At 41.6% G+C, this 26,802-nt stretch overlaps 1 protein-coding gene across 2 annotated transcripts; it reads left to right on the top strand.

Moving 5' to 3' along the window:
* The first annotated feature begins 513 nt into the window (after positions 1-513).
* Positions 514-22,394, top strand: LOC103527552 (highly reducing polyketide synthase ZEA2). 2 transcript variants are annotated; one of them, XM_008492765.2, is made up of 9 exons: positions 514-555; positions 9,494-9,612; positions 10,059-10,278; positions 11,169-11,237; positions 11,729-11,882; positions 13,393-13,553; positions 15,488-15,691; positions 15,795-15,976; positions 16,272-22,394. In XM_008492765.2, exons 4-9 carry the CDS (start codon positions 11,177-11,179, stop codon positions 21,828-21,830), a joined length of 6,321 nt encoding a protein of 2,106 aa, XP_008490987.2. In that variant the 5' UTR covers positions 514-555; positions 9,494-9,612; positions 10,059-10,278; positions 11,169-11,176; the 3' UTR covers positions 21,831-22,394. The 2 variants fall into 2 exon arrangements, with proteins under 2 accessions (XP_008490987.2, XP_030302104.1); XM_030446244.1 differs by having other exon boundaries at positions 10,034-10,278.
* The last annotated feature ends 4,408 nt before the right edge of the window (positions 22,395-26,802 follow it).

The raw sequence follows: 26,802 nt of genomic DNA, 5'->3' as shown, positions 1-26,802 counted from the left end.
TCACCTCCTGGATTAGATGACCACTGGGTGAGCATTTGTGTTTTTTTTTGTTTTTAATGAAATTTGTCTTTTTAGTGCCTAACATTCACTGAAATCCTGAGGTAGCTTCTGAAATCTCATTTGGATTCAGTCTATCTTGTCTTCCTGTTGACAGTGGCAGATGAACACATAATCTATAAAATGTTTTTAATCAGAAAAGAAAAATAATCTTTGTTGGAGTTTCAGCATGGAATATGGAAAATTAGAGGGTCATTGCATGCAGGCATCTGTAACACAGAATGCCTTTTTTAGGTAAGTCTGATTTGTTCTACTCCCATTATTAATGTGTTTTGGAACCTCACTTCAACCTTCCTATTTTCACAGAATTCTGCTGGCTGGCTTTAACTTCAGGTGTCCCTGCTTGAGCAGAGGAGTTTAACCAGATAGTCTTCAGAGGTCCTTCCAACCTGAACCATTCTGTGATTCTGTGAAAACTTGTGTTTCCTATGCCTTCTGTTGATATGCTGCTCAGTCATGCCTGCTGGGAAGCAAGATATCAGGGAGGCAAGCCCACAGGTGAGCAGAAGAGCCATTAGCAGCCTTTCTTCTGGGCTGTTATTCACGTTTGTCCCTTGTGTTGTAGATAGTGCTGTTAGGAATTATAAACAAATGCTGGATGTGCACCCTGAATGGCAAAAGTCTGAGATGGAACTTAGTTTACTTTGCTAGGAGCCTATAACACATAATACAATTTAAGAATTTTTGTATTAGTGAGAAGCTTGATCTCTTGGTCTGCCTGCTTCTTTGCCTCAGAGGTATCTTTAGAGTGAGTATCCACCTGCACATCTAGCTCTATGTCCACTGGCTGCTTTTTTAAACTGTAAATCTGAATGTGTGTATTTGGTGTATCTGAGATCCTGCAAGTAGATTGTTTAATTCATTTTCCTTTAGTTCTCTCTCTGTTGGCCAACATTAGCCATTTGCATGTCACAAGCTGGTGAATGTTTTGGGGTGTGTGTTCATGTCTTGTGTGTGAATATATGTGAAATTTCTTAAAATAGTGAAATATTATTTTGCTGCCTACAAGACTAGCAAAGCAACCTATACATTTGGCCAGTTAGAACCTCCCTTTGCTAATATATATGTATATATTTAAACAGAGTTATATGGTTGTCTCACCACTTGTGTAAGACCCTTACGAATTACCACAAGGTGCAATTTCTGTGAGAGCTTGTTTGCTGTCAGTAATCCTGTAACAGCCTCCCAAGGCTCATACGTGCTCTTGAGCTGAGGAGTGTTAAAAGATCTATAGGAACAGAGGAAAAACCCAGTTTTTCTTAACAGTTTTGAGTTGATTGAACTGCTAGTTGAGGCCTCAGGGTACAACCTGTAAACTGTCATACAGAGAGCTTCTAGTGTACTGACATTGTTACTGTCTTGGTTACAGGCTGGTTTTCAACTTACATAATTTATTTTTGCATTAAAAGTCTTAATTGTTCAATAATTTAATGATGGTGAAAAGTATAAATTATCTTCTTTCGAATATTAAGGAAAATTGGTGAGGCACATAGCTGCAGCAGCAGTCAGTTCTGTGGCTGAATGCCAGGTTAAGGTGAACAAGGAAGCTCCCAGAGCCAGGGAACCCAAGAGAGAGCAGAGAGCTCCCCCAGTTCTTCTGAGCACCCTGCTTGCAGGCCCACAGCTCAGAGAAGTGTTCTAGATCTCTGCCATAAAGGTGGGCACTTGCCTCAGAGTCAAAACCAGTGTAGAGAAATGTGTAGAGAAAGACTGAGTTATCTGATGCTTCCATCCAGATGGAACTGGTAAGGAAGGAGGCTTCAGTACAGATGGTAGGTTGCAAATGAGTTTCCAGACCCTTATCTTGGAGAAAGGATAAGGTCTTAAAGGATAAGGTCTTTGCATGTCTTAAAATGCAAAAGATGCACACAGGCTGATGATGTGTTGCATCAGGTGGCCAAATTGCAGGAGTTAAGAGGCAGAAGCTAGAAGGGCAGAAAAAGAGATGAATGAGTGGTTTCAGAACTCTGCTTCTGTGGCAGACACCACAAAGAATGAGGCACTTTGGACCCTGGTGACCCAGGGACCTGCTTCAGTCCCTATCCTTTAGCATTACAAACAAAACCAGATATGAAATTTCAGCAGCTGTGGACACCCACGATCAAGGTCTAAAAGGATAAAGGGTACCAGCAGCACACAGTGGATACTGCAAAAAAAATGATGAATGCTCATAGTGGGTGACTCTGTGTTAGGGGGCACTGAGGAGCCCATTTTCCAAGAGGGAAAAGCTGCCTCTGACAAGAAGAGGCTGCCTTCTGGGAGGTGAGGTCTGAGATGCTGCCAAGAGGGTGCCTGCCACGAGTTCTCAAAAGCATAGACTACTCTACATTCCTACTCTTTCATGTGTACACAAATGGCCCTGCAATCATGAACCTGGGCAGAATCAAGTAATACAACAAAGCCCTGGGGGTGCAAGCAAAAAATATTGGTTCTCAAGTTACCTTTTCTTTCATTTTAGCAGTCAGTGGGAAGGGAAGCAGCCAGAGATAGACATATAGCACAAATCAACTTCAGACTTCATGGCTGGTGCTGTCATGAAGGGTTTCACCTGCGTAGATCCACCTGTGTAGATGAGGCAAGGGAATCTTTGGCAGGATGCCCCATTTGGTGGGGCAGGCTTTAAACTGAAGGACTTGGGGGGCAGGGTCCGAGGTGGCAAAGCTCATGCTGTTGCAACTGACTGGGGAATAAGCCAGGCTAATCCGAGCAGCAACAAATGCTCGGTCTTCCATCTGTAGCTGCCGCTCAAGATAAGAACCAGAAGACCAGGCACCTCAAGTGTGTGTGTACCAACGCAGGCAGCCTGGAGAACAAATAGGGGGAACTAAAGCTCTGTGCCCAGTTGCTGTATCATAGGAATAACTGGAACATGATGGGACAAGTCGCATGACTAGAGAATCCCTATGGATGTTTATAGGCTGTTTCATAAAGACAGGCAGGGAAAAAGAGGAGTTGTCATGCTCCGTGTTAAGGAGAACCCTGAATGTATAGAAGTCAGTTATGGTGAGAGTGGAAACCCTATTGGATGCCTCTGGGTCAGTATCAGAGAAAACTCCAAGGAGGGATCTTACAGTAGGCATCTGCTACCGACTTTTAAACAAAGACAATGAAGCAATATTTGGGCCCCTTAAGCAAGCTATAGGTCAACAGAACTTGCTTCTTATGGGTAACTCCAACTACCCAGACATTTGTTGGAAGAACAATACAGCAGCTTACATGTCAAGTGCCTGGACTGTGTAGTGGGCTGCTGCTTATTCATACAAATGTTAGATATGCCTGTCGGAGTCCACTTTGTCAGGGTGGCTGTTTTGAGACAAATATTCTTTTTGGGATTCTACAGTGCCTACCAGGGATGAGTTATGCTGGACTTGCTACTTGGAAACCAAGAAAACCTGCTTTATATGATCCTGGTTGGTAATAGCCTTGACTGCAGTGATGATAATATTGTGTAGTTTGGGGTACTGCTGAGCATGCTGAAATTTAGTACTAAGACAAAGGTTTCAGATTTTAGAAGAGCAAACTTAAGCTTGGTCAAAGCTCAATTGGGAGGGTTTCTCTGGGAAGCTTCTAAGCAGGATAGAGTAACGAGTAAGTGCTAGGAGTTTTTAAAATATGCTTTCCTGGAAACACAAAAATAGATCATCCCCTTTACAAGTCAGGGAAATAGGCAGGGCAAGAGACTTCCTTAGCTTAACTGTGAGCCTCTGAATCTGCTCAAAATGAAAAGAGAAGCATACCAGGGATGGCAAAGTGAAAAAAATACCCATTAAGAATTACAAGAGCATTTCCAGTGTGCAGAGGTACAGTTAGAAAAGCAAAATCTCAGCTGGAATGGAAGTTTTCTGGAGCTGTAAAAAACCACAAGAAAGGGTAAAGGGTTCTTCAGTTATGTAAACAATAAGCAGAAACCGAAGGAAAATACTGGCCTGCTGTTAAATAGGAGAGGTGAATTAGCCACCAGCAGTGCTGGAAAGGCAGAGGATCTTAACACATGCTTCACCTCTGTCTTTATCAGCATTGTTGTGCCACAGGTGTTTTGAACAAAAATCAAGGTTAATGCAAACACAGATCCACCATCAGCGAAAGAAGAGTCAGTATGTGACCTATTATAGGAGTCTGACCCCTAAAATTCAGTGGGCTCTGACATTATCTACCCAAGAGATGTTATCCTTTCCATCATCTTTGAGAAGCTGTGTAGATGGGGGGATCACCAGTGGAGAAAAAGTCATTATCCTACTCTACTCCACACTTGTTAGGCCACAGTTGGAGTGGAGCCGTAATACTGTGTTCAGTTTTGGTCCTTGCTATGCAAAAAAGACGGACACGGCTGGAGAGGGTCCAGAGAAGGACCACAAAGATAATCAAAGGGAAGCTTGCCATGTGAGGAATAGCTGAGAGAACTGTGTGTGTTCAGCCTTGAGAAAAGAAGGCTAAGGGGAGACCTCATCACCAAGTTCTTGTACTTAAATAGTGGTTACAAACAAGGACCTACAAGGAGTCACATAGAAAAGATGAGGGATAATGAGTACAAGTTACTCCCGGAGAGATTCCAGTTGGACATAAGAAAATTTTTCACAGTGAGATCAGCCATTGGAATAATCTCCCCAAAGATGTGGTGGATTCTCCACCACCAGATTTTTTCAGGATTCATCTATAGAGGGTTCTGGGCCATCTTGTCTAGTCCATGCTTTTCCCAAGAAAGGTTGGACCCAATGATCCTTAAGGTCCCTTCCAATCTGGTCTTCTATGATTCTATTAAAATGCTTGCTTGTATTTACTATAAAGTCTACACATGGCTTCTCCCAGTGTTTCAAGGCAATATTTTTAAAAATATACCTATTTATGTATAGTTACTTTCTTTTTTTTTTTTTTTTTTTTTTTAATGAGTTTAAACACCTCAGTTTAAGCCTTGATACCAGATGCTATTACTCAATAGTAGAATCGTCAAGAAAATGTCTTAAAATAGCTTAATGCAACATCATGAATCAGGAATCAGCTGGGGGTTTCAACAAGATGTGGTATTTTTTTTCCAAGAAGCTGATATTCTGAAGAGGAAGCTGGTGGTCTTGTTATATAACCACCTCATTTCAGATGTCAGATTAAGTGTATGGTAAAAAGAATGTTGTTCCTTCAACTATAAAAAAAAAGTACTGAGTAGGTATAGGGAAGTTTTTCTTTTCTTTCTTTTGCATTTGTTGGTGAAAGCTGATTTATCTAACTTCAGTCATTTAGATTAATCTGATTTTCCTAGTGCAGAATTTTTGTCTGTTGTCTTTGAAGAAGCCAGCCTGATGGCTGCCACAGCCATGTGCCTAACACTTGGGTAGCTCAGATTAAATGAGAGGAACCATCAAAGAAGGCCAATGGTATCCTGGACTGCATTAGACAAAATACTACTATCAGGTCAAGGATGGTAATGTAATTCTCCTCTTCTCAGCACTAGTGAGGCCATACCTGGAGTGTTGTGTCCAGTTCTGGCTTCCCAGTAAAAGAGAGACATGGACTTATTGAAGGGCAATGAATATGATCAAGAGACTGGGTGCATCTCATAAAGGGGAGAGAGCTGAGAGAGCTCTAGGAATGTCCTGCCTGGAGAAGAGAAGGCTCAAGGGGGATCACATCAATGCATAGGAGTACCTGAAGGAAGGTTATAGAGTCTCTCTCCTTGGGAATGTTAAAAAGCCACCTAGATGTGATTATGGTAGAGGAGGTCTGGGTGTCCCTTCTTGAGCAAGGGGATTGGACCGGAGGATCTCCAGAGGTTCTGTCCAAGTCTTGGAATAATATCTTCAGTTTCCGTATTCTGTTCAGGGCAGATGCTGATCCTGCTGTTTCAAGGCTTGGGACAACATTTGATCTATATGGTAAAAGCTTCCTAAGCCTTTTCCTGCTCAGTTTCTGGTGCTTACTATTCCCATTACCTATGAATATCACTGTTCTAGTAGTGTTGTTTTCAGAGGGTTGGAGAAAGTATATCTAGAAGTATATCTAGAAGGACTATGGAGCAATAGAGTTAATTTGATGCACAAAACCTGTGTTAATTTAAGGCCATTTTTGTTCTAGAGTGACTGCTTCTATAATGCAACTTAATGACCTTAAGAGATTCAGGGTTTATTCCATGTGTATAGCTTCCAGATTCCATCTCCAGGAAATGAAGAGGAATCCTCTTGTGCTTCATCCTTTCCTTATCATCCACGTTTTAGGAAAATGAAGCAAATCTTCATACTAAAACCTGACGTCCTCTCTTCTACCTTTTCATCATCAGGAAAACAGTAGCTTTTGTCCAAATCATCAGCACTGGCACTGTACCCTCCTGAGTCAGATTGAAAGGTGCAGAGCCTATTTTTTCCAGACTCGCAGCAAGCTCATGAGGACAACTTTGAATCACTTACTGTAATACAGAAGGCTCAATTTTGCAATCAGGGAGGAGGTTACTATTAATGTTGTGTGAGTCAGCACTGGCAGGGTTCAGGGATGACCACAAACCCATGGATGAAATCCAAAAAGTATATTTATTTTTGTTACTTGCCCAACCGGGGGATTCCCGGAGCAGCCCCCGGGCAGGGGCACACGGGTAGGGACAGAGGCACCACGGAACTTTGTGTTGCCAGAGGATTGAGGAACCTGCTCTTTGTATCTGGTTGCCAGGGATTCATGCAAATGTAGTTTACTGCAATGCCTTGATCTCTCCCACAGCACAGCAGGAATCTCAATCGTGTTTGATAGGGTTCCTCTAAACTTATCACAGACCTATGTTATCTGAATGCAGGTGTTCTACTTATCAAACACACAAGGACAGGCAACAAGTAGAATGATTGTATGTATTTTTCTACACCCCACCTGCAAATGACTTGAACTTAGCTACACTCTTCCTGCTCATTCTTCTATTATTTTCCCACACACGTGGAAAATAAAATCCAAGACAAATAATTTAGAGGACAGAAATTGCTTTTCCTCTTCCTTCTATTCTTCTTGACTAGCTCCATGGTGCAGAGCACTGGAAACTAATAAAAAGACTTAGGTTTTGTCACAAACATTACTCTTTGTGGTGAGTCCCTTTTTGACCCAATGGATTTAGTGTGGCTCCTGGCACAGCAGAGCCTTCTTGTGCTTGGTGTCATTGTCAGCACTATAATGATAACAACAGTGATAACAATGATGTACTATAAAACTTAATAGATGTAGACTGGAAAAGGTTCACTGCTCCCTCATTCAGTGACACATAGATATCAGTTATTGTTATGTCTGAAGCTAATTTTTTACATTTGACCTATTAAGAAATTATTTGCCCAAGAACCAGAGCCTTTTCTCTCTAGGTCACAATAATGCAGAATGACACATTTGTGCCACCTCCTAGATGGTCAGAGTACTGCTTTGGTGAAGAAGCAGCTTCTAGTGATTTGCAGAGTAATCTTTCTTGTGTCCTGATGGAAGCAAGAATCCTACAAATATTTTTGTCCTAATAAGTGCTTGGAACTAAAAACTTTTCAAAAGAGGTTTTTTTGGCTTTTTTATGTGTTGTTTCTGAGATTCAGTCCCACAGGAACTTCAGTCATGTATGTTTTCCCACCAGAAGACTTAATTGAAATAATAATTGAATAATTATAATAATTGAATATTTGAAATAATCAATACTAAGCAAAAAAAAATAGCTGTTTTTTTTAATATCTGAGTCTTGGCAGGATGGAATTGTTGGTTTGAAAACCTGGGGAAATACACACATATTTTATTCGTCCTTTTGGAATTATTAGACATAGATCTGGTTAGAAAAAGCAATAGTTCTGTTCAGAGGTAGGCACTCTGTAATGACACAGAAGACAAAGCAATTGTAGTGCCTCTCATATGAGACAAGTCTTTGTTGTTCCATTTTGAACTTTTGACTTTCAAATTCAGATGTAGTGCATAACAGACTTGATGACAAACCAGCTTCTTATAATTTGGTTATAAATAGGGTGCCTATGTCAGTAACAGTAGTCCCAATCTGTTATTGCTACATGTGCTTCCATACTTAGTTCTTATTTCTGCTTCTGGCATTGCTCGGAAGGACTGAGCAATCAGTGCTCTACTCTGGGTTTATGAATGTACTTCAGCTGTGATGAGAGTAGTGCAAGTCATCAACACTCAGGCAATACACTGAAAAGTGTAAGCCAGTGTTATGTTTTGAACCAATGATATCAACAGGATTTTTTTAGTACTGCACTGGTGTCCCTGCCAGCACTGACAAGAGTGCTCTTTAGCCTCATGTGAAATAGGGGCATTCTCAGGATGATGGCATTCTCCATCATCCTAGTAATGCCATCAGGGAAGTGGGTTAATTTAGTTAAAGAAATCATTAAATAACTCTAAATAACATCATAAATCAGAAAAGTGAGTTACTGAGATTTACAGCTGTGAAATGGAGTACAGAATCTGAGCTTTTCAGAGAGCTAATCAGTGGAAGAAGAAACTGTTTCTTCTCTTTGGGTTTTTTTGCTGTACTTTTGTAAAGAGATGGGTCCTACAACCAGGGCAAACATTAACCATATATGAACTACCCTGGATCATTGAATATGGTGTTTCTGTTACAAAGTCAGATGAGGAGAAAGATGAGTTTGGGTGGCTGGAATGAAAGGTGAGATGGGAGGAGCTGAGGGTTTGTGTCCCTGGTGAGACACTGGCACAGGTTGTTCAGGGAAGTTATGGATGCCCCTCTTTGGGAGTGTTCAAGTTGAATGGGATTTTGAGCAACCTGGTCTAGGTGTCCCTTCCCATGTAGGAAGCTTGGAACTAGATGATCCTTAAGGTCTCTTCCAACCCAAACTATTCCATGATTCTGTGATAGAAAGATGTTTAGCAGAGGCTACAGAACTTGGTCCTTCTGGGGAATACTTCTAGATAGTCTGCTCTTTGTTTTGCTTTTAAGATGACAATTTTTAGAAAGAAAATTCAATATTGCATTTAAAGTCCTGGTGGACTCAGATATTTTGGGACTATTTGCCATTTGACGTTTTTTTTTCTTGCACATTTAAGTGGTCCTGCTCAGTAAAATAATGCAAGTATGAAATCAAACATGAAACTTGGGTTTTAAGTTTATAGAGTTTGTGATTAGTTTTCACAAATGGTTCTTTCAACACACAGAGGGACTTTAAACTTTGGTTCAGTTGATAGTAACCAGATAGTGACAACCAAACTAGCTTGTTAATTAGAAACAGAGTCTATTAAATAATATTTGTAAGACTGTAAATTTTATGGGCTGTTTCATGGTAAGACATCTCAAATTTATTGTTTTGCTAACTATAAGAATTTAGATAAGACAGAGACTTTACTCTTGTTCTGTTGTAAAACTTGATTTTATCAAGAGTTTACTACTTCAGGGAAGTGGTATTGAACTTTAGCCAGCGGCACTGACTAATCTGACAAACCTCATGACTCTTGCTCTTTTTTTTTTCTTTGAAAGGCGTTAACATGCTCACCACATTTTAGCATTCCATATTTGAATAAAAAACCTCAGCGAACCCTATATAAACAACCTCCCCAGACTCAGCCTATTAGTACACCCTACTGGGATGATATAAGGTAAGAGTTATGTAGATCACTGGATAACTCTGTAGATGCCACAGATATATTTTCTGTTATAATAAGAAGGTCCTTGGTTTTCTATTATGTGCTATTTAAGTGCTACTTTAGGAACAATACTTAAAAATACCTTTGTGATAAAAGTAACTCTGATGGGCTTTGCAGCTTTAGGTTGACAATGAAGTTAAAAATTAAAATAGAAAAAAACATAGAAATTAGATAATTCGGAAAGAACTAAAATAAAACCATTTTTGTAGAACTTTAGAATATATATTATTGGTAAAATAGAAAAATAAAAATATAAAAGAAAACAGAAAAAAGAAAAGAATCTAGAAAGACAGGTTCTGGTCTCCTTATTTTTGCTAGGTGGTCTTTGTCTTAGTGGAACTGATATGTGAATTTTCAGTGTGCATCCAAGCAGTCATTTTTATTTTCATGTTTCAAAGCAAGCCTCCAAGAAATGGTAAATATGTGTGGGGCTGTAAAACATCCTCATCTTTGCTTCACTGCCATCAGTCAATAAAGGAGAAGGGCTCTTTGCGGCCTCCTGTGGTGTCACTGAAGTAAGAATCCATCACTACTGCCAAGAACCCCTCAAAATCTCTTTCAACATGAATTGTCTCTTTGTGCATTGAAGCAAATCCAGGAGGACTGAAGGATTTTGAGGTGAGTATCTTACTGAGTTCTAATTTATGTGACTGATTTTCATCTCTCAGGTTCCTTTCTGAGAATTAAGGGGGGAAAACGAGCTTTAAATTCTATACTGAAGTGTTTGATTTCAACCTAAACAATTTTTTTTCATTGCAGGTTTTATTTTGAATTGCTTGATGACAGGAGTTGTGTTGCCTGTGAAGCTGCCGATGAGCTGAAAGGGCAATTTTTCCTAGGGCTGTAGTGGGGTTACCTGGAGACTGCACACTGTTAGGAAGAGAGATCTTGTAGCTGCCAGTGGCTTTGAGCATGGTCTGAGGGTGTTAACTTCTAACTACAGAGGAAGATGATTTAGACAAAAGCTAGACAGCCTTGGGATCCAGCAAAGCAGAGCTCTGAATAAGCTTTTTTTTTCCTGACACTTTTCCAGTATGTGGAAGACGTATATTGTGTTCCTTCAGCTACTTGATTGTCTGTTTCCTGCTTATGTGGTCTGATTTTAAATAGTAATTTCCAGAGTCTGTCTGGGAGAACTGAGCTGTGAATAGGATTGAGATGATAGAGCTGAAAGTGCATGTGGATCAATGCAAAATTCACTTCTGTGCACAACAAGTGAAGCAGGACTGATCTAGGGAGAGGCTTAAGAGCAGATGAGCTGATGGCGGGAGACTGGGGAATCAGTCAGGGGTTTTCCTCTGAAAGTAGAGACAAACAGAAACTTGCGGCTCTGGTCACATGTGGGGAGTGTAATTTCTCATGACAATCAGAATAAGATCAGTCAAGAATAATCAAGCTTTGAACGAGTATGTATGTTTGTGGGAAGTTAATATTTTTAGCCTAAAACTTATTTAATGACAAGTGCATGATTGTTTGAGCTGTCTGACACTTATACCTGTATTGTGCAGCCCAGGACATGGAGATCGAGACTGGAGATGAAATTGCTATTGTGGGAATAGGATGCAACTTTCCTGGAGGTAAGTTTTGGGTGAAGCAAAGCAGGCTGCTGAGTGGATGTTGAAAAGCACAGTCACCCATTAGTGTTGAGGTGAAGGAAAACAATGTGTTCCTCCCATACTCTGGAGAATTTGCTACTTTGCTAGCTGTAGGGTATTTTTAAAAGGTCACACCTTGGAGGAAACTGATTGGTTCAAATTCATCTGCTGACAGACAGATCTGCAGTGCTGTGTGTGGGCAGGACAGTGGGTTTGCACAGGTGAAAATCATGCAAATGAACTGGATGATTCTGGGATGATCTTTTTCCATGTGCATTTGCTGAGTGATTGTGCATTGTTGCAGGACTGTGCAGGATGGGATATATTGAGGGCCTGGCAATACTACAAGCTCTGCCTGTAATATAAATATGTCAGGTTTTATTGAAAGAAAACTTCCTGCTTTATTACAGTATTTGCTTTGGTGGAGAAAGGGAACACATAATTTAATCTACTTTAAAACCTTTGTACAACAGGTGATGGAATTGAAAATTTCTGGAAGGTCCTGGAGGAAGGCAAGAACTGTACAGCAGAAATCCCCCCTGAGAGATTTAATGCAAAAGATTGGTATGACCCAGATGATAACAAGCCAGGAAAAATGTGTACAACACGAGCTGCTCTTCTCGATGAGTGAGTCTGTGATGCCACTGAGGTTTTTTGTACCTAGACTAACATGTCCAGCCTTTCAGAGAGTGCAAGACACAGGGAGAGCTTACATATGGGACCTAGAAACTGGCTTTCTTTTACCTCACACAATAAACATGCAGTTGTTGGAGTGCAGGGATTCCTGGTGCATGACATCAATGTGCAAATGTAGTTGCAGCCCCTGATAAGCCCATATGTTCACGACTGGGAACACAAATAGCCTTTGGTTACACAATCAAACATGTATGTTCACACCCACCATGTGTTGAGATGTCACCTGTCATGCAGGTGTGTCTGCATTTTTGGTATACAGAAGTACACATGGATTATACACGAAGGGTATGTACTGGATCTGAGGTGGGCTCCAGCCTTCCAAATAATTTGTACTGTGGAGGAAGGTGTCAGAGTATGGACTCTGAGCTGTATGAACTGCATGTTAAGTCTCCTCCAGTTTCAGCCTGAAGGTTGACCAGCTTTGCTGGACCTCAGGACCTAATGCTGTGCTTGTGGGGACAAGCAGCTCTAATTCATGGTCATATGTGACTGTTTAGAGGCAAAGGAAGGAAGTCTGGTTCTGTTAGACAGTCAAGAAGGGAATTTTTTACTTAATTTGAGTGTTATGCTTGCATGTAAACCTGAACTACTCACAATTTCATTATCTTGCTTTTCTCTGGGCTCATGCTGTCATGGCTTAAAACACAAAAACCAACTTTCTTTATTCTAAGTCACTCTCCCATAATACTAAGGGATTATGTATGCACAAGTATCAGGTAGAGATATTAGTGTAAAGATAAATCCTGGCAGAGCAACATACAGTGTGCATCCCTTCACTTGTGTCCTCATGGTTCTTGTCAAATTACCCCAGAGAGATGGGTACAGCTGTTTGGGGGCTACGACTAACATGAAGAATAGCAAATTACAGTAAGAGCAACATAAGTGTTTTAATTTAAATCCACATTCACCTTAAATACTCAGGCTGTGAACCTTTATTCAGTCAAGAAGTTCACATGTGTGAAGCAATCTTATTGCCTCCTGAGAGCAATACCTAGCAGGTTGAAATTGTAGAATTGTAGACCTAGACTTTAGTGATAAGTCCCATGTTAGATTTTGACTGCAAAAATGATAGAAGAAATGATAGAAAGCCATTCAAGGCTAATCTTGGGATACAAGATTAAGCGTGGGCTTGGTCTTTTGTAAGTGTGAGCCTACTTTGAAGGTTTTTTAAGGATATACACACATCCATACATAAGTTATTATTGGAAAAACATGGGCATCTCTTTGAAACATCTGAGCTGATCCTCTACTGTGATTTAAAACACTTTGTTCTGAATAGCATAAATGGCAACTGGGACCTCTTACTACTTTGCTTTTTATAAAATTGCATAAAAATGCATAATTTGAGGCTTGAAGCAAATGTGTATTGCATATACATTTTATTATTTTAAATATTTTAAATTATATATTATTTTTATTATTTACATTAATTTTACTTTAGATTTAATTCATTTGACAACCACCTGTTTGGGATTAATAATATGGAAGCTGAACGCATGGATCCACAACAGAAGTTACTGCTGGAATGTACATACAAGGCCTTGGAGGATGCAGGAGTCCCTGTAGAAGCTGTCAGTGGCACCAAAACAGGTGTTTTCATTGGTAAGATGCAAATTTCATGGTGAAAAATGCCCATTTGAACTTCAGAAAGATTGAAGCATTCCTTCATAAACTTTACATTTACCTACAACTACCTTTTACATTTACTTTTACATGTACCTAGAACTGGAGAATCTAAGGCTACTCTGCTATTTTTGCTAAGGATTACTAGGCTGCACTAGAAGTTCATTATAGACTTCACATATCTAATGTAGGTGCTCCTCTTGGTGTCTTTAGGCACTGAAGCTGAAGCAGGGAACAGTTAAAGTGTCTATCCAACCCAGTCCTTCCCAGGAATAATGCTCTCAAGCCAGGCTGACACTTCTTTGCAGTATAACATAGGTTAAGGTGTTGTGGTGGATAAGATCCTTTTAAACGAGCAGAAATCCTCACGTAGTTGTTAGTATGCTACCAAGTTGCTCTTGTCCATCTGCTTACCTCAGAACCTTGAAAAGTTATGGAGAAGATTATACTGGATATTGTTGAAAGACCTATAAAGGACAATGCAGTCATTAGGCACAATCAACACTGGTTCACAATAGGAAAGTTCTACAATAAGGTCACCCACCTCATGGATGAAGGGGATGGGGTGAATTTAAGTTTTTCTGGATTTTAGTAAGGCTTTTGATATTGTCCCTCACAGCATCTTTCCTGTCAAGTCCAGCCGTGAGATGTCCAGGTACACAGTGTGCTAGGTGAAGAACTGGGTGAATGGCAGGGGTCAAAGGGTTGCGGTGAATGGGGCTGCATCTGGCTGGTTGCTAGTCACTAGCAGTGTTCTTCAGGGCTCAGTTCTAGGGCCAGTTCTTTTTAATCTTTTTATCATAGAACCATAGAAGGGGTTGGAATGGACTGTTAAAAGTCATATAGTCCAGTCCCCCCTCGGGGAGCAAGGACATCTTCAGCCACTCTCAAACTGAGATACAGGGGTCTACACAGGGCCACACAGAGCTAAACTGCATCATATAGTGAGCTAAGCCATCAGGAAATGAGCTATGCTATGCATGCTGGGTGAAGAATGGATTGAGAGTAGCCCTGAGGAGAAGGACTTGGGAGTGCTGGTTGATAAGAAGCTCAACATGAACTGGCAATGCGTGCTTGCAGCTCAGAAAGCCAACTAACTCTATGTTGGGCTGCATCAAAAGAAGTGTGGCCATCAGGTCAAGGGAGGGGATTCTTTACCTCCACTCCACTCTTGTGAGATCCCACCTGGAAGCCCTCAGTGCAGGAAAGATATGGACCTGTTGGAACAAATCCAGACGAGGGCTATGAAGATGATCAGAGTGCTGGAGCACCTCTCCAATGAAGACAGGCTGAGAGAGTTGGGGTGTACAGCCTGGAGAAGAGAAGAGACCTTACAGCAGCCTTGCAGTACCTGAAAGCGGCCTACAAGAAAGCTGGGGACGGACTTTTTCCAAGGGCATGTAGTGATAGGACAAGGGGTAATCACATTAAGCTGGAAGCGGGTAGATTTAACTTAGGCATTAGGAAGAAATTCTTCCCTGTGAGGGTGGTAAGACACTGGCACAGGGTGCCCAGGGAAGTTGTGGATATCCCCTCCCCAGAGGTATTCAAGGCAGGTTATATGGGGCTTTGGGCAACCTGGTCTAGTGGGAGGTGTTTCTGCAAGGGGAGATAGAACTAGATAATCTTTAATGTCCCTTCCTGCCCAAACCATTCTAGTGTTCTGTGGAAGGCCTTTCATTTACTGTGCAAGTTGAAAGGTCCAGTCTTAGGTAGGTTTGTGTAAGTTGGGTCCAGGGGAATTGCTGGGAGTTTTGCCTTTGATTTGCATTGAAGAAAATTTTCACCACAGGAGCACTTCTGCTGTGAAGTTTAGTATTAAAACAGAAATACAGAACACACTATCATGTTTAGAGCTGCGAATACCTTTTGTTTGCTTAGGTTACCATGACATGTATTTGATATTTTTACAGGTCTTATGAATCGAGACTATGAGATTGTAGCAAGCCGAGCAGTGAGTGAAATAAATCATTATGATGGTACTGGAACAGCAATGAGCATTGCTGCTAACAGGGTCTCGTTCACATTTAATCTGACTGGACCATCACTGGCTATTGACACAGCATGTTCATCTTTTCTTTTTGCTCTGCACTATGCGTTGAGAGCAATTAAAACAGGTAATGGGACTGAAGAGATGCTGGACAAAGAAATTAAAATTGCTACTGTTTCTGCCCATCATCCTGGATGTCTCAACATGAATTTGTTTCTATTTTACTGTAGGAGACTGTGAGGCAGCAATCTGTGGTGGCGTGAACTGCATAATAGATCCCCGCACCTTTGTATCTCTCAGTAAAGCAAAAATGATCTCTCCAGAGGGAATAAGCAAACCCTTCTCTAAAAAGGCAGATGGTTATGGAAGGGGAGAGGGCTGTGGTGTTGTTTTCCTCAAACCACTGAAAAAGGTAAGATTACTTGGGAGACATCCTAAAATAAGACCTATCTGAATTTTCTATTTTCAGTTGTAATTATTACTTTTCCAGAAAAGAATTTCCAATTCAATCTTAAGATTAATGAACCACTTATTGCTCATTAAGAATTATGCACTTCTCCTAGCGTGAGAAAGCTATTATGCATTTAAAAGTGTTATTCTCTTGGCTGTTTGTATACTGTTCTTGGCTTTGTTGTTTTGTATTGTTTTTTTCCTAGACAGAGAAAGCATGAGATTATTAAAAGCAATGTTACCCTTTTATAAAACAGGCAAAGGAAGACTGCAGCAAAATCTGGGGTGTTATAAACATCAGTGCAGTAAATCAGAATGGTAGGTCCATGACCCCCATCACAAGACCATCTCAAGTAGAGCAAGAGAAGTTACTGCGCAGCATTTATGGAACTCATGTTGATCCCTCAGTTTTGCAGTATGTTGAAGCACATGGTACAGGAACTGCTGCTGGAGATCCTACTGAAGCTGAAAGCATAGCTAGTGTAATTTGTAAAAACAGGTCTTCAAAAGCTTCTGTTCTGAGAATTGGCTCAGTGAAAGGAAATATTGGACATACTGAATCAGCTGCTGGGGCAGCAGGGTTAATCAAAGTGCTTCTGATGATGCACCATGGAAAGATCGTTCCATCCTTGCATTACTCGAAGGACATGAGCAGCATTGATACAGAGAGATTGAAGCTGGCAATTCCCACAACTATAGAGCCGTGGGAAGAATCCAGTGAGTATGGAAGAGTAGCTGGCATTAACTGCTTTGGATTTGGAGGAACCAATGCTCATGTTGTAGTCAGGCAGGCTAAGCAGCTAGGGCCTCTCCCTGCCTTTAAGAGGCCCATTGAATTAGTTCTGCTATCAGCAGCATCAAGTAAGTCCCTTCAGATGACAATGGTCGATACAGCTGAGCAGCTGAGCACGAGAACCTCCATAACTCTCCCAAGCCTGGCCTATACGTCTGCCTGCAGAAGAAGCCATGCCAACTACAGGTACCGAAAAGCATTTGTCACAAATTCTCTCCAACACTTGCAGCAAGAGGTTATGTCAGCAGCGAGCACTGAACTTGCCCTTGCAAAGGGGGAGCCACAGCTGGTGTTTGTCTTCTGTGGCAATGGTGTAACAATGAAGGAGTTCAGTGAGTCACTGCTGTACTTTGACCCAGTGTTCAGAGATAAGTGCAAGGAAATAGAAGCACTTTTTCAAAAACACACACCCATCAGCCTCCAGACAGCAAGCTCCCAAAGCCCAAAGGATCTATTTAATCCAGAGATTTCCCAGCCCTTGCTTTTTACCCTGCAGGTTGCCTTAGCTTCCCTTCTGAAATACTGGGGCATTAAACCAGTCGCTGCTGTTGGCTTCTCTGTAGGGGAAGTTGCTGCTGCACATTTTGCTGGGTACCTTTCCCTGGCAGATGCGGTCAAAGTGATTTATCACCGGAGCCGGCTGCAGGCAAAGACTGCCAGAGGCAGAATGTTGCTGGTTGGAAACATCCCTGTTCAAGAGATCGTTGAACATCTGCATCACTACTCAGGAAAGGTGTGTGTTGCAGCTTTCAACAGCCCAGTTTCCTGCACCTTGTCTGGGAATTCAGACTCCATGGATGCTGTCCAGAGAGATTTAGCTCAATCTTTCAGCCAGAGAAGCATCTTCCTTCATGCTTTAAATGTCCCTGTTGCATACCACAGCCCTAGCATGGATACAATACTTGGCGAGTTGGAAGAAAACATGCAGTCTTTAGAAAAACAGGAGGGGGAAATTGAAGTTATTTCAACTCTGACTGGGATGCCTGCTTCTGGAGATGAGTTTGCCCAGGGCAAATTCTGGGCCCAGCATACTCGTGAGCCTGTTGCTTTCACTCAGGCCATCAAAACTGCAGCTAGAGACAGGGAAAATGTGGTGTTTGTGGAAATAAGCCCCCACCGAGCGTTACAGCGAAGCATAAAGGAGACTCTAGGAAAGGGCACCAAGGTGCTCTCTTCTTTGCAAACAGATGCAGAGTATCAGACACTTTTTACCCTGGTAGGAAATCTGTTTGAACTTGGATATAATCCCAACTGGAAGCACTTTTATGATGGGTATCAAAGCATTCCAGTGGCCATTCCACAATATCAATTTGATCGCAAAAAACTCATGGCCTGCATAGATATACATCAACAAGTAAACCAAAGAGGAGTCAGCTCCAGTCATCCTTTAATTTATGCCATAAATAGTGAAAATTTAGAGTTTGGCTGCCTGCTTTCCCAGGATACAACACCGTACTTATATGAGCACAAGAACAATGGTGTGGCTTTAGTCCCTGGTACTTTTTACGTGGAGCTTGGTCTGGCCTCTGTGTTGAGTGGCTCAAGACCTAGAGTGCCTCTGAGTACTTGCCAGATGAGTATCAGTTTTTCTGCGCCATGTGTTCTCACACAGAGCTCCCAAGTTTTGAGTATCAAGCTGAGTCCACAGAAAGCAGTGACAGCCTTTGAGATACTCTCTTCCTCCAACACAGTTTATGCTTCAGGCCAAATTACAAAGGGGCCCAAAGCTGTGGTGGAAGAAACCACCATCACCTTCCAAGACATCTATCAAAGATGCAGGTCAGTAGTTAGTAGAGAGGAGGTTTATGAAGCACTGTCTCAGGTTGGTTTTCAGTATGGTCCTATATTCAGACAGCTCAGTGATGTGCATTACTGCCAGGAACTAAAGGAAGCTATAACAAGCATCAAGGTGAATAAGGAGATCATGAAAGAGATGTATGACTATTGTATCCATCCAGTGGTGCTCGACTGCTTTCTGCAGATGACCACTGTCATGACCTCAATGATGTTCCATTCTGGAACAGGCTTTCCCTCAGGGATAGGCAGCTTGATGGTGCTCCAACCGCTGGAGGAAGAAATGATGATATATATGAGAACAAGCAAATCTACTGGGAATTGTCTAGAGGTTTGTGGATGCCTTCTGGGCAAACATGGCTCTGTTTTGGCTGAACTCAAGCGTGTTGCCATCACTTTCATGAAGCAAGCATCTTCCAGAGACAATGAGTTCATGTATGAAAACAAGTGGAAAGAAGTCTCTCCTTCACAGATAATTGGACATCTGGGAGCTTTGCCCAGAGTCCTAGTGTTTGCTGACAAATTTGGGATAGCTGAGCAGCTCAAAAAATATTTGCATCCTGATTCAAGATACGTTATGTATAAAGACTGGGAAGCCCTCTTGGAAGGCCACACACAGAATACAATGAAAGCAGAGGTAAAGGATTATGATGAAATTCTGTTCCTGTGGGGAATTAAAAAAGTAAATGAAGATTGCCCAAGCAAAGCAGTAGACCAGCTGGCAAAGTGTTGTGAAGGCTATCGCCAAGTTATTGTGGCATTAAGAGAGAAAAGGTCACACTGCTCAGTCAGAGTTATCACATACAGAACAACAGAAAGAAATGTAGACAACATAAATTGTGGGTCTGTGCTGCATGGCATGACAAGAACTTGTGTTGTTGAGGTTCCAGAAGTCACATTTCAGATAATTGACCTCAGCTCTCCCAGTTCCCTGGACATCTCTGTACTAGCAGATGTTCTTGTAAAATACAAAGCTGTGGACTATCCAGAAGTTTGCATCAACCAAGGACGAATTTATGTGGCTGAAATCAGACGCACACCTTTTGTAGATGCAGATTACAGCCAACACATGAGAGGTCTGCAGAAGACAGAAACATTCACTCTGTACACTTCTGATCCGTACACAGCAAGAGACCTGTCTGCTGAGTTGTCCACCAGCACTACTACTCAGCTTGAAAAACAGAGTGTTGAAATTCAAGTGGATAAAATATGTCTCCACTCAGAAGATTATTTTCCAGTTAGTGTTTCTAGTCGTAACTTTGGTAATACACTGTACTGGAATTCACAGGCAGCAGACAAACACAGACTTTTAGCTCTTGATTTCAGTGGCACAGTAACAGCAATAGGTGTTGATGTGAAGAAAGTTAAAGTGGGAGATCATGTGGTTTCATGTTATCCAGCTGCTGCATCATCCAGGGTTCGGATTCCAGGAACAGTTTGTTTCAATGTAAAGAAATTCCCATGCTTTCAGGCTGTGCCTTGTGTGTCATACTTTGTTATTGCATGGGAAATCCTCAATCAGAGGTTACCCAAGGGGAAACATGGCAGAACATTAGGTATTATTTCTACAGAGCCATCATCGGTTTTGTGCTGTGTTCTTTCTGTGGCAGCAGAAGAGATGGGTTGGAGAACAGTACTTTCAAGGCCCACTCCAGATAAGTTCCAGAATATAAACTTGTGCAATGCCCTGGTTGTTCTCCCTCCTGTAAACAGGCTGTCTCAGGAGGACTTGGCCCACATGCACTTTCTTAAAGATGTGGTGATAGTGTGTGGCAATCGACAGTCTGAATGTATCCATAATGTCAGCGGAATTGATGATGAAAATATCAGCTTTCATATCCTTACACTCACCAGCATTTTCCAGAAAGCATCTTTAAAGCAACTGCAAAAGACTGTGGGTGCATGGATCACTTCCATGGATATTAAACAGTTTAGATGTCTATCAGGTTCTGTTTTTCAGCGGACTGGGAACTTAGAACAAATGAACCCCATAATGTCTTATTTTACCTGTAAATCTGTCCCACTGGCTGTACTAAGAAGGCAGAAGGACTTCACCATGCTTTCAGATATCCCACTGTATGAAGTTCAGAAGAAGTTGTTTAAGCAGAATGCTGTTTACATAGTAGTTGGGGGGCTCACTGGACTTGGCTTTGAAACGGTGAAATTCATAGCTGGGAATGGAGGAGGGTGCATTGCAATACTCTCCAGGACAATTCCAAGCAATGAGAAGCAAGAAGAGATGAAGGGTTTGCAGCATCAGTACAAAGGGAGCAAAGTGGTGTTTGTGCAGTGTGATGTTACATCAGCCAGGGATGTCGAGAACGCTTTCCAGTCCATTGGGAAACTTTTTGTAGGGAGTCCAATCAAAGGTGTATTTCAAAGTGCTGTTGTTTTGCATGATGGCCATCTTGAAGTTCTGAACTTGGCTGACTTTCAGAAAGTGCTGAGCCCAAAAGTTGCAGGGACCCTAAATCTTCATTGGGCTACCAGAGGCCAGGAGCTTGACTACTTTGTGTGCTACTCCTCTGTTACTTCCTTTCTGGGAAATTCCACCCAGGCAAACTATGCAGCTGCAAACTCTTTCTTGGACGTCTTTTGCCTCTACAGGAGGAACTGTGGGCTTTCAGGCCAATCAATTAACTGGGGTGCATTGAACCTTGGCATACTGCACAATAAAAAGGATATTCAGAACATTCTGGGATCCAAGGGCATAGACATTTTGCAAGTGCATGAAATTCATGAGTATCTCAGGAAAGCCTTACTTATGAATAAACCACAGCAAGCTGTCATCAAATTAAACTTTCAAGTTTTATCGCACCATGTCTTTTCACGGATTTTTTCACTCAAAAGTCGCTTCAAATCACTAATGTCAGAAGAATTCAGGAACAAGCTTGAAACCTCTGAGGCAACTCAAGTCCAGGATACTGTCTTAATCAAATCTGAAGACTATATCACCTCCCTGATGGCTGACCTCACTGAACTGAGCCCAGAGGAACTAACTATGAACACAGCACTTTCGTCACTGGGCATTGACTCTATGTTAGCCATGACAATTCAGAACCGTGTCTTTCAAGAGAGAAATGTGGACATTCCTCTTCTGAAAATTCTTGATCCTCACACAACTCTGTCAAGTTTAGTTGTAGTTTTAGAAGAAACAGGCAAGGAAAATGGAATAGTTGAGGAAAAAAATGATATGCTTGATAGTACAGAAAATGGGAGCTGGCTGTAGGAGTCTTTTCACTCAGGAACTGAAGATACCTGGACCCTTTGCAGTATCTCAGAATATGTCATTGCAGACAGGGCTGGTGATGCCAAATACACTCTCCTGCACTGACCCAGAACAACCTGCACCAGGTTCTTCTGCCATTGCACTAGCTGTATTAATATCAGTTTCACTTGTCACTTTCAATATTTGTAGCTTCGTTTTTCAAAATTTAAACTGGAAATAGGTAGGTTAGGACATATACATTTTCATTTGGTAAAGTTTTATGTTCAACAATGCACATTGCATTTTTCAAACCATGTTAAAGTTTTAATGAAATAGTACATTTGCACTTCAAAATGATGAATGCATATGTAAAGCAGCATAGGATTGCTCAATTTTTTGTCATTTTTATATTAATAATGTATTATCCTTTTTTGAGTATTATTAAATGTGTGCAAATATGGGCATATTTTTGAAAAACTTCTAGATGCTCTGAATTTTAAAGTTTTCTTTTCCAGAAAGTACACTGATTTTTTTCCTTAATTATGAGTTGCAAAGCATATAGCAAAGCAAATGTTTTTATTATTAACCAGCTTTTATGAAATCCCAAATAAATAAGAATAGTAAAAAAACTTTAGAAGCAAAACGTAAAGTGTATCTTTGTCTTACTTTTAAAAATTTTTTTGTTGCTCGATTTCTTTCAAAGCTTAAGTTTTCCTTATCTTAACCTTATTTTACTCCAGTGATGAAGTACATACTTTCCCCCCAAAACACTGAAGGAAACAAAGTGCATGGAGTATTCATGGTCTCTGAGGTCCCCTTGAAGGCATCTATTCTCTGAGCTGAACAAGTCCCCTTCCCTTAGCTTCTCCTCATAGCTCTGGTGCTTCAGCCCCCAAGCATCCATGGGCCTTCTGCTGAACTTACTTTTCTTATAGTGCTGAGCCCAGAACTGGACCCACAATTCCAGTTGTGGTGTAATGAGTAAAGTGTGTTGTGGTATGATGACCTGAGTAAAGGTGAAGAAACCTCCATCTAGGGGCTGTGTTCCTGCCAATGCAGTCAGCTCTTAGTCCTAATTGCTGCCAGTGTGTGTGGTGAACTCCTGCTTAGTCCACGGCCCATCAGGACCCCCTGCTCCTTTTCACCAAGCTGCTCCTCAGCCACTCAGTCCCCAGCCTGTAACCCTGTGGAGCTTAGGCTGTCTCATGTGCAAAACTGGTGCAGGGGCTATCCCATCCCAGGTTCAAGGCTTTGTATTCACCATGGTTGAATTTAATAAACATTCTGTTAAGCTCTGTACCAAATGCTCTCATGTAACTTGTTCTCCATGAGTTTGCTGCCATTGCACTCTGTCCTATTGGTTAGGCTGTTAATAAAGAGCTTGTAGGATGCTGCTAGTAACCCAGTGCCAGAAGGACTTTGCACTGCTGATATCACCCTCTGGGCCTGGCAGTCCAGTGAATACTCCATCCATCTTACAGTCCTCTTTTTCAATCTCTCTCACATCAGTTTGGCTACAAAGATGCACTGGGAAACCCTGCTGAAAGCCTTGCTGAAGTCCAAGTGGCTAACATTCTCTCTCTCTCCTCACCCTCAGAGCTAGTCTTTTCATTCTTAAAGGTGACTCAAGCTGCTTGGGCACCGTTTGCCTTTGGAAAATCCATTCTTCATTCATGTTCCTAATGGCCTGCATCATTCTGAGCTTCTGGTTCTGTATGGGTAGAAATCCTTGTGATTTCACCTAAACGTTTTGGAGTGAAGCATGGTAATGAGAATCAAGTAACTCTGTATGTATATGTATACACACATGTATATGTGGAAAGCCACACAGTGGTTCATGTGTGGCAGAATGTGACAAATGTCCAGTGGACGGAGGAGGGACTGCAAATAGAATCCCCTTTGATCTCTTAAAATGAAAGCAGTAACAAAACAGCTTTTTCCCAAGTTGGCCTTGTGGTTTGGGAAAAGAAGAAGTTCAAGCTGAGCTCCCAGAAGCTCCCAAAAGCTCCTGGTCCAGACTCATCAGCCAGAGGCTCACCTCAAGTGAGCAGACATAATCCACAAAGCAGAAACCCAAACAGTGAGCCACGATGTCTGCTGATGGGTTGCCCACATCCCACCAGCACCTGTTTGACACTTGCCAGACTGCTCAGTGCTTGTGCACCTGCATGGAGAAGCAGCAGCAGCTCTGGGCTTTTGATTGGCCATGGGACATCTCATGGGTGCAGGATAAGGAGTCCTAGTGAAAACACTAGGAGATCAGTAGGAGATGGGTTTTCCTGCCTGCTGGATTTCAGGAGGTCAGGGCACACAGAAATGCCCCGTGTGTAGAGAGCAGCTGAACACTGATGACTGTACTACATAGGGAGACACATTATTATGTAGATTGAAAAAATACATATGTTCAAGCCAATTAACTATTAGTTTCCAGATTTTGAATCTTTTGTTTAGACTTTTTAAAGGCAAATTTTTATATTTGAAGTGCATTAGATGTATTTCTGTAGACATGCTTTTATTTGCTGAGTAAGCTTCTGCGTTGTATTTGTTGTACTCTGCCCAGATATTTTCTTCGGTAGTTTGAGAATTAAGCCATAACCACATGAAGCACATTGAAAATTTTTATATAGATGATCTTATGCTTTAAAGTGCTGAGCATGCTGTTTGAAGGTGTCCTACATTTGAAAGAGCAATCTGCTGTCACTCCAAAACAAAGTCTTCCACCCTGTGTTTTGTAAGCCACTATTGCACTATGCTGATGGAAGCAGAAATGGAGATGGCTTTTTGAAAGTAGAGGAAAAATGGAGAAGTGAGAAGGAAGTTTAGCAGCATCCTGCAAAGCAGGATGACTCCAAAGCTTGCATCCCCAGCTCCTGAGGCTGGTACATATGTTGACAAACGTAGGAAGCCGAGTTGTGTTGTGAAATAGAGGTGAGAATTTGTCTTGCATCTCCACGTTGCGCAGCTGTAACTGAACCTACTGATTTTAGTCTCGATAAAGACAGGTTTGATTCTGTGAGACTGAAGCAGGAACTCTGGCTGACTGCAGCCAGTGCTGCTCTTTGGCTTTCTCTTGCCAAAGCAGCCAATGTTCTGCTAGCTCCATAAAATCTGTTTTTTCATAACCTACTGATGGTGCTTTTTTTCTGAGTTATTGTTGAAGGAGCTCGTCTCTTCTGGTTGTTTGGGTTTTGACTACTTCTGTCGATCTGCCATAATGTCCCAAAGGCCAGAATATTTGAATAAAAACAATATAAGTACCATCCCCCAAAAGTATAGTGAGAGACCTAATCTTGCAAAACACACTAGCAAAGCAAGTTTCAGCTGCAGCCAGGGCAATTAGAATTGACTGTTCTGGCAGCAGCAGTTTGTACTGCAGGGTAACGCAGCAATGGCACAGCACTCACTGCTTTCATTTGTGTCTGACAAATATGTGGGATGCACAACCAGAAAAATAGCCTGGAAAATCCACACAAATGACACATTAGGTCAGAGATATATTTGATGTCCTGAAAGCAGCAACCAGTTGGAGGAGAAGGAAAAGTTGCCCACAAGCAGCTGAATGGACAGCAAAAACAGAACTACAAGCACTTGCAGTGCTGCAGAAGCAGTGACAAAGTCCTGAGTGCCATTCTGTATTACCAAACATCGTATCTGGAACACATAAATAAGACCTTGCAATTCTTGCTTATGCCTCTGAATTAGTTTAAGAGGGCTGGGGTTTTTTGGTGTTTTTTTTTGTTTTCATCAGCTGCTGTAAAACGTGATTGTTTGAAGACAGCTGTATCTGTCATTTCCTCCTGAAAACCTATGACTGCTCAAAATCTGAATTGCAATTAGATAAATTAGTTGTGAAAAAAATCCTGTATTTAACAGCAAATCCTGTGTTTAACAGAAGGCTTTTAGTGACAATGTTGTTTGGTTTTTGTAGTTAACCTCAGATAGAGTAAGTACATCAGATGTATTTTTAAAGATTCTGTGCTCTCAGTCTCCAAACTCTCAGTCCTGTTATCAGAGGAAGAATCCCATTAGCAGGATGCATATTCAGTAATAAGATAATCGTGGCTCTGGAACAGAACTTGAAAAACTATTAATTTTTCCAGTCAGAGCCTGAAGTGATACAATCAATGTTTAGCCAAACTGCTAAAATATCTATCTCCCCTTCTCTGAGTACAATCATAAATGGAATTAGTCACCTATGTTCCAAACAGCAACAACACAAGTACAGAATTAATGGCAAAAAGAGGCACAGTGTTTCTTTGGAAAATGTCCTCATGGATGCACTTTTTTGCTTTCTGCCACAGGCAATTCAACAAATCATCCCTGTTGCGTAAAAGGAGCTTTCAGGCTGAACTAACAACTTCATTTTCCTGCAAGTAAATTGGTGTCTGTTTCTTGTTTTGCCTGGATCACACAATACCTGGCAACATGCCTGTTGCCCTGGGCTGTGGTCTACACCAGATCAGTGCCACGGCCAGGCTGTGACAGGACAGGGACACACAGCCGTGACCACATCTCTGGCAGGGGGGAGGTAATGGAACCTCAGCTTATAAGCAGTTCCACAAGAGCAGAGCTGGCCGTGGCCATGGCCTCCCCCCAGTTCTTCTGGGACACTCCCATGGCCCCAGGTAAGCCACCTTGGCCCTGAGCCTAAGTGACCAGACACCAGGTTTTAAAGCCAAGCTGTGTTTTCCTCTTCAGGTAACATCCCAGAGAGGTAGGTATTCAGCTGATAGTGGCAATCTGGGCAATATTGTGGATAATGACTGTGAATGGCTTTCCTCAGGCTGTATCCTAAATGTATCTATGTAAATGTTTTAATCAATGTTGTCAGCAGATTAAGATGCACCTTACTCAACAGGCTGTTCCTGTGATGCTGGTGAAATGTAGTACTGACTCCAATAGTGTTTGCACCTGTGACCTCAGAGACAGCTATAACAAATGGTGTCATTAGTAACAAAACAAGATACCATTGTGCAGGGTCATTGCAGAGCCA

The sequence above is a fragment of the Calypte anna genome, chromosome 2 (genome assembly GCF_003957555.1).
Source record: "Calypte anna isolate BGI_N300 chromosome 2, bCalAnn1_v1.p, whole genome shotgun sequence".
In the NCBI taxonomy this organism is placed as follows: domain Eukaryota; kingdom Metazoa; phylum Chordata; class Aves; order Apodiformes; family Trochilidae; genus Calypte; species Calypte anna.
The sequence above is the reverse complement of the archived record's forward strand: the minus strand, read 5'-3'. Positions and strand labels throughout refer to the sequence as shown.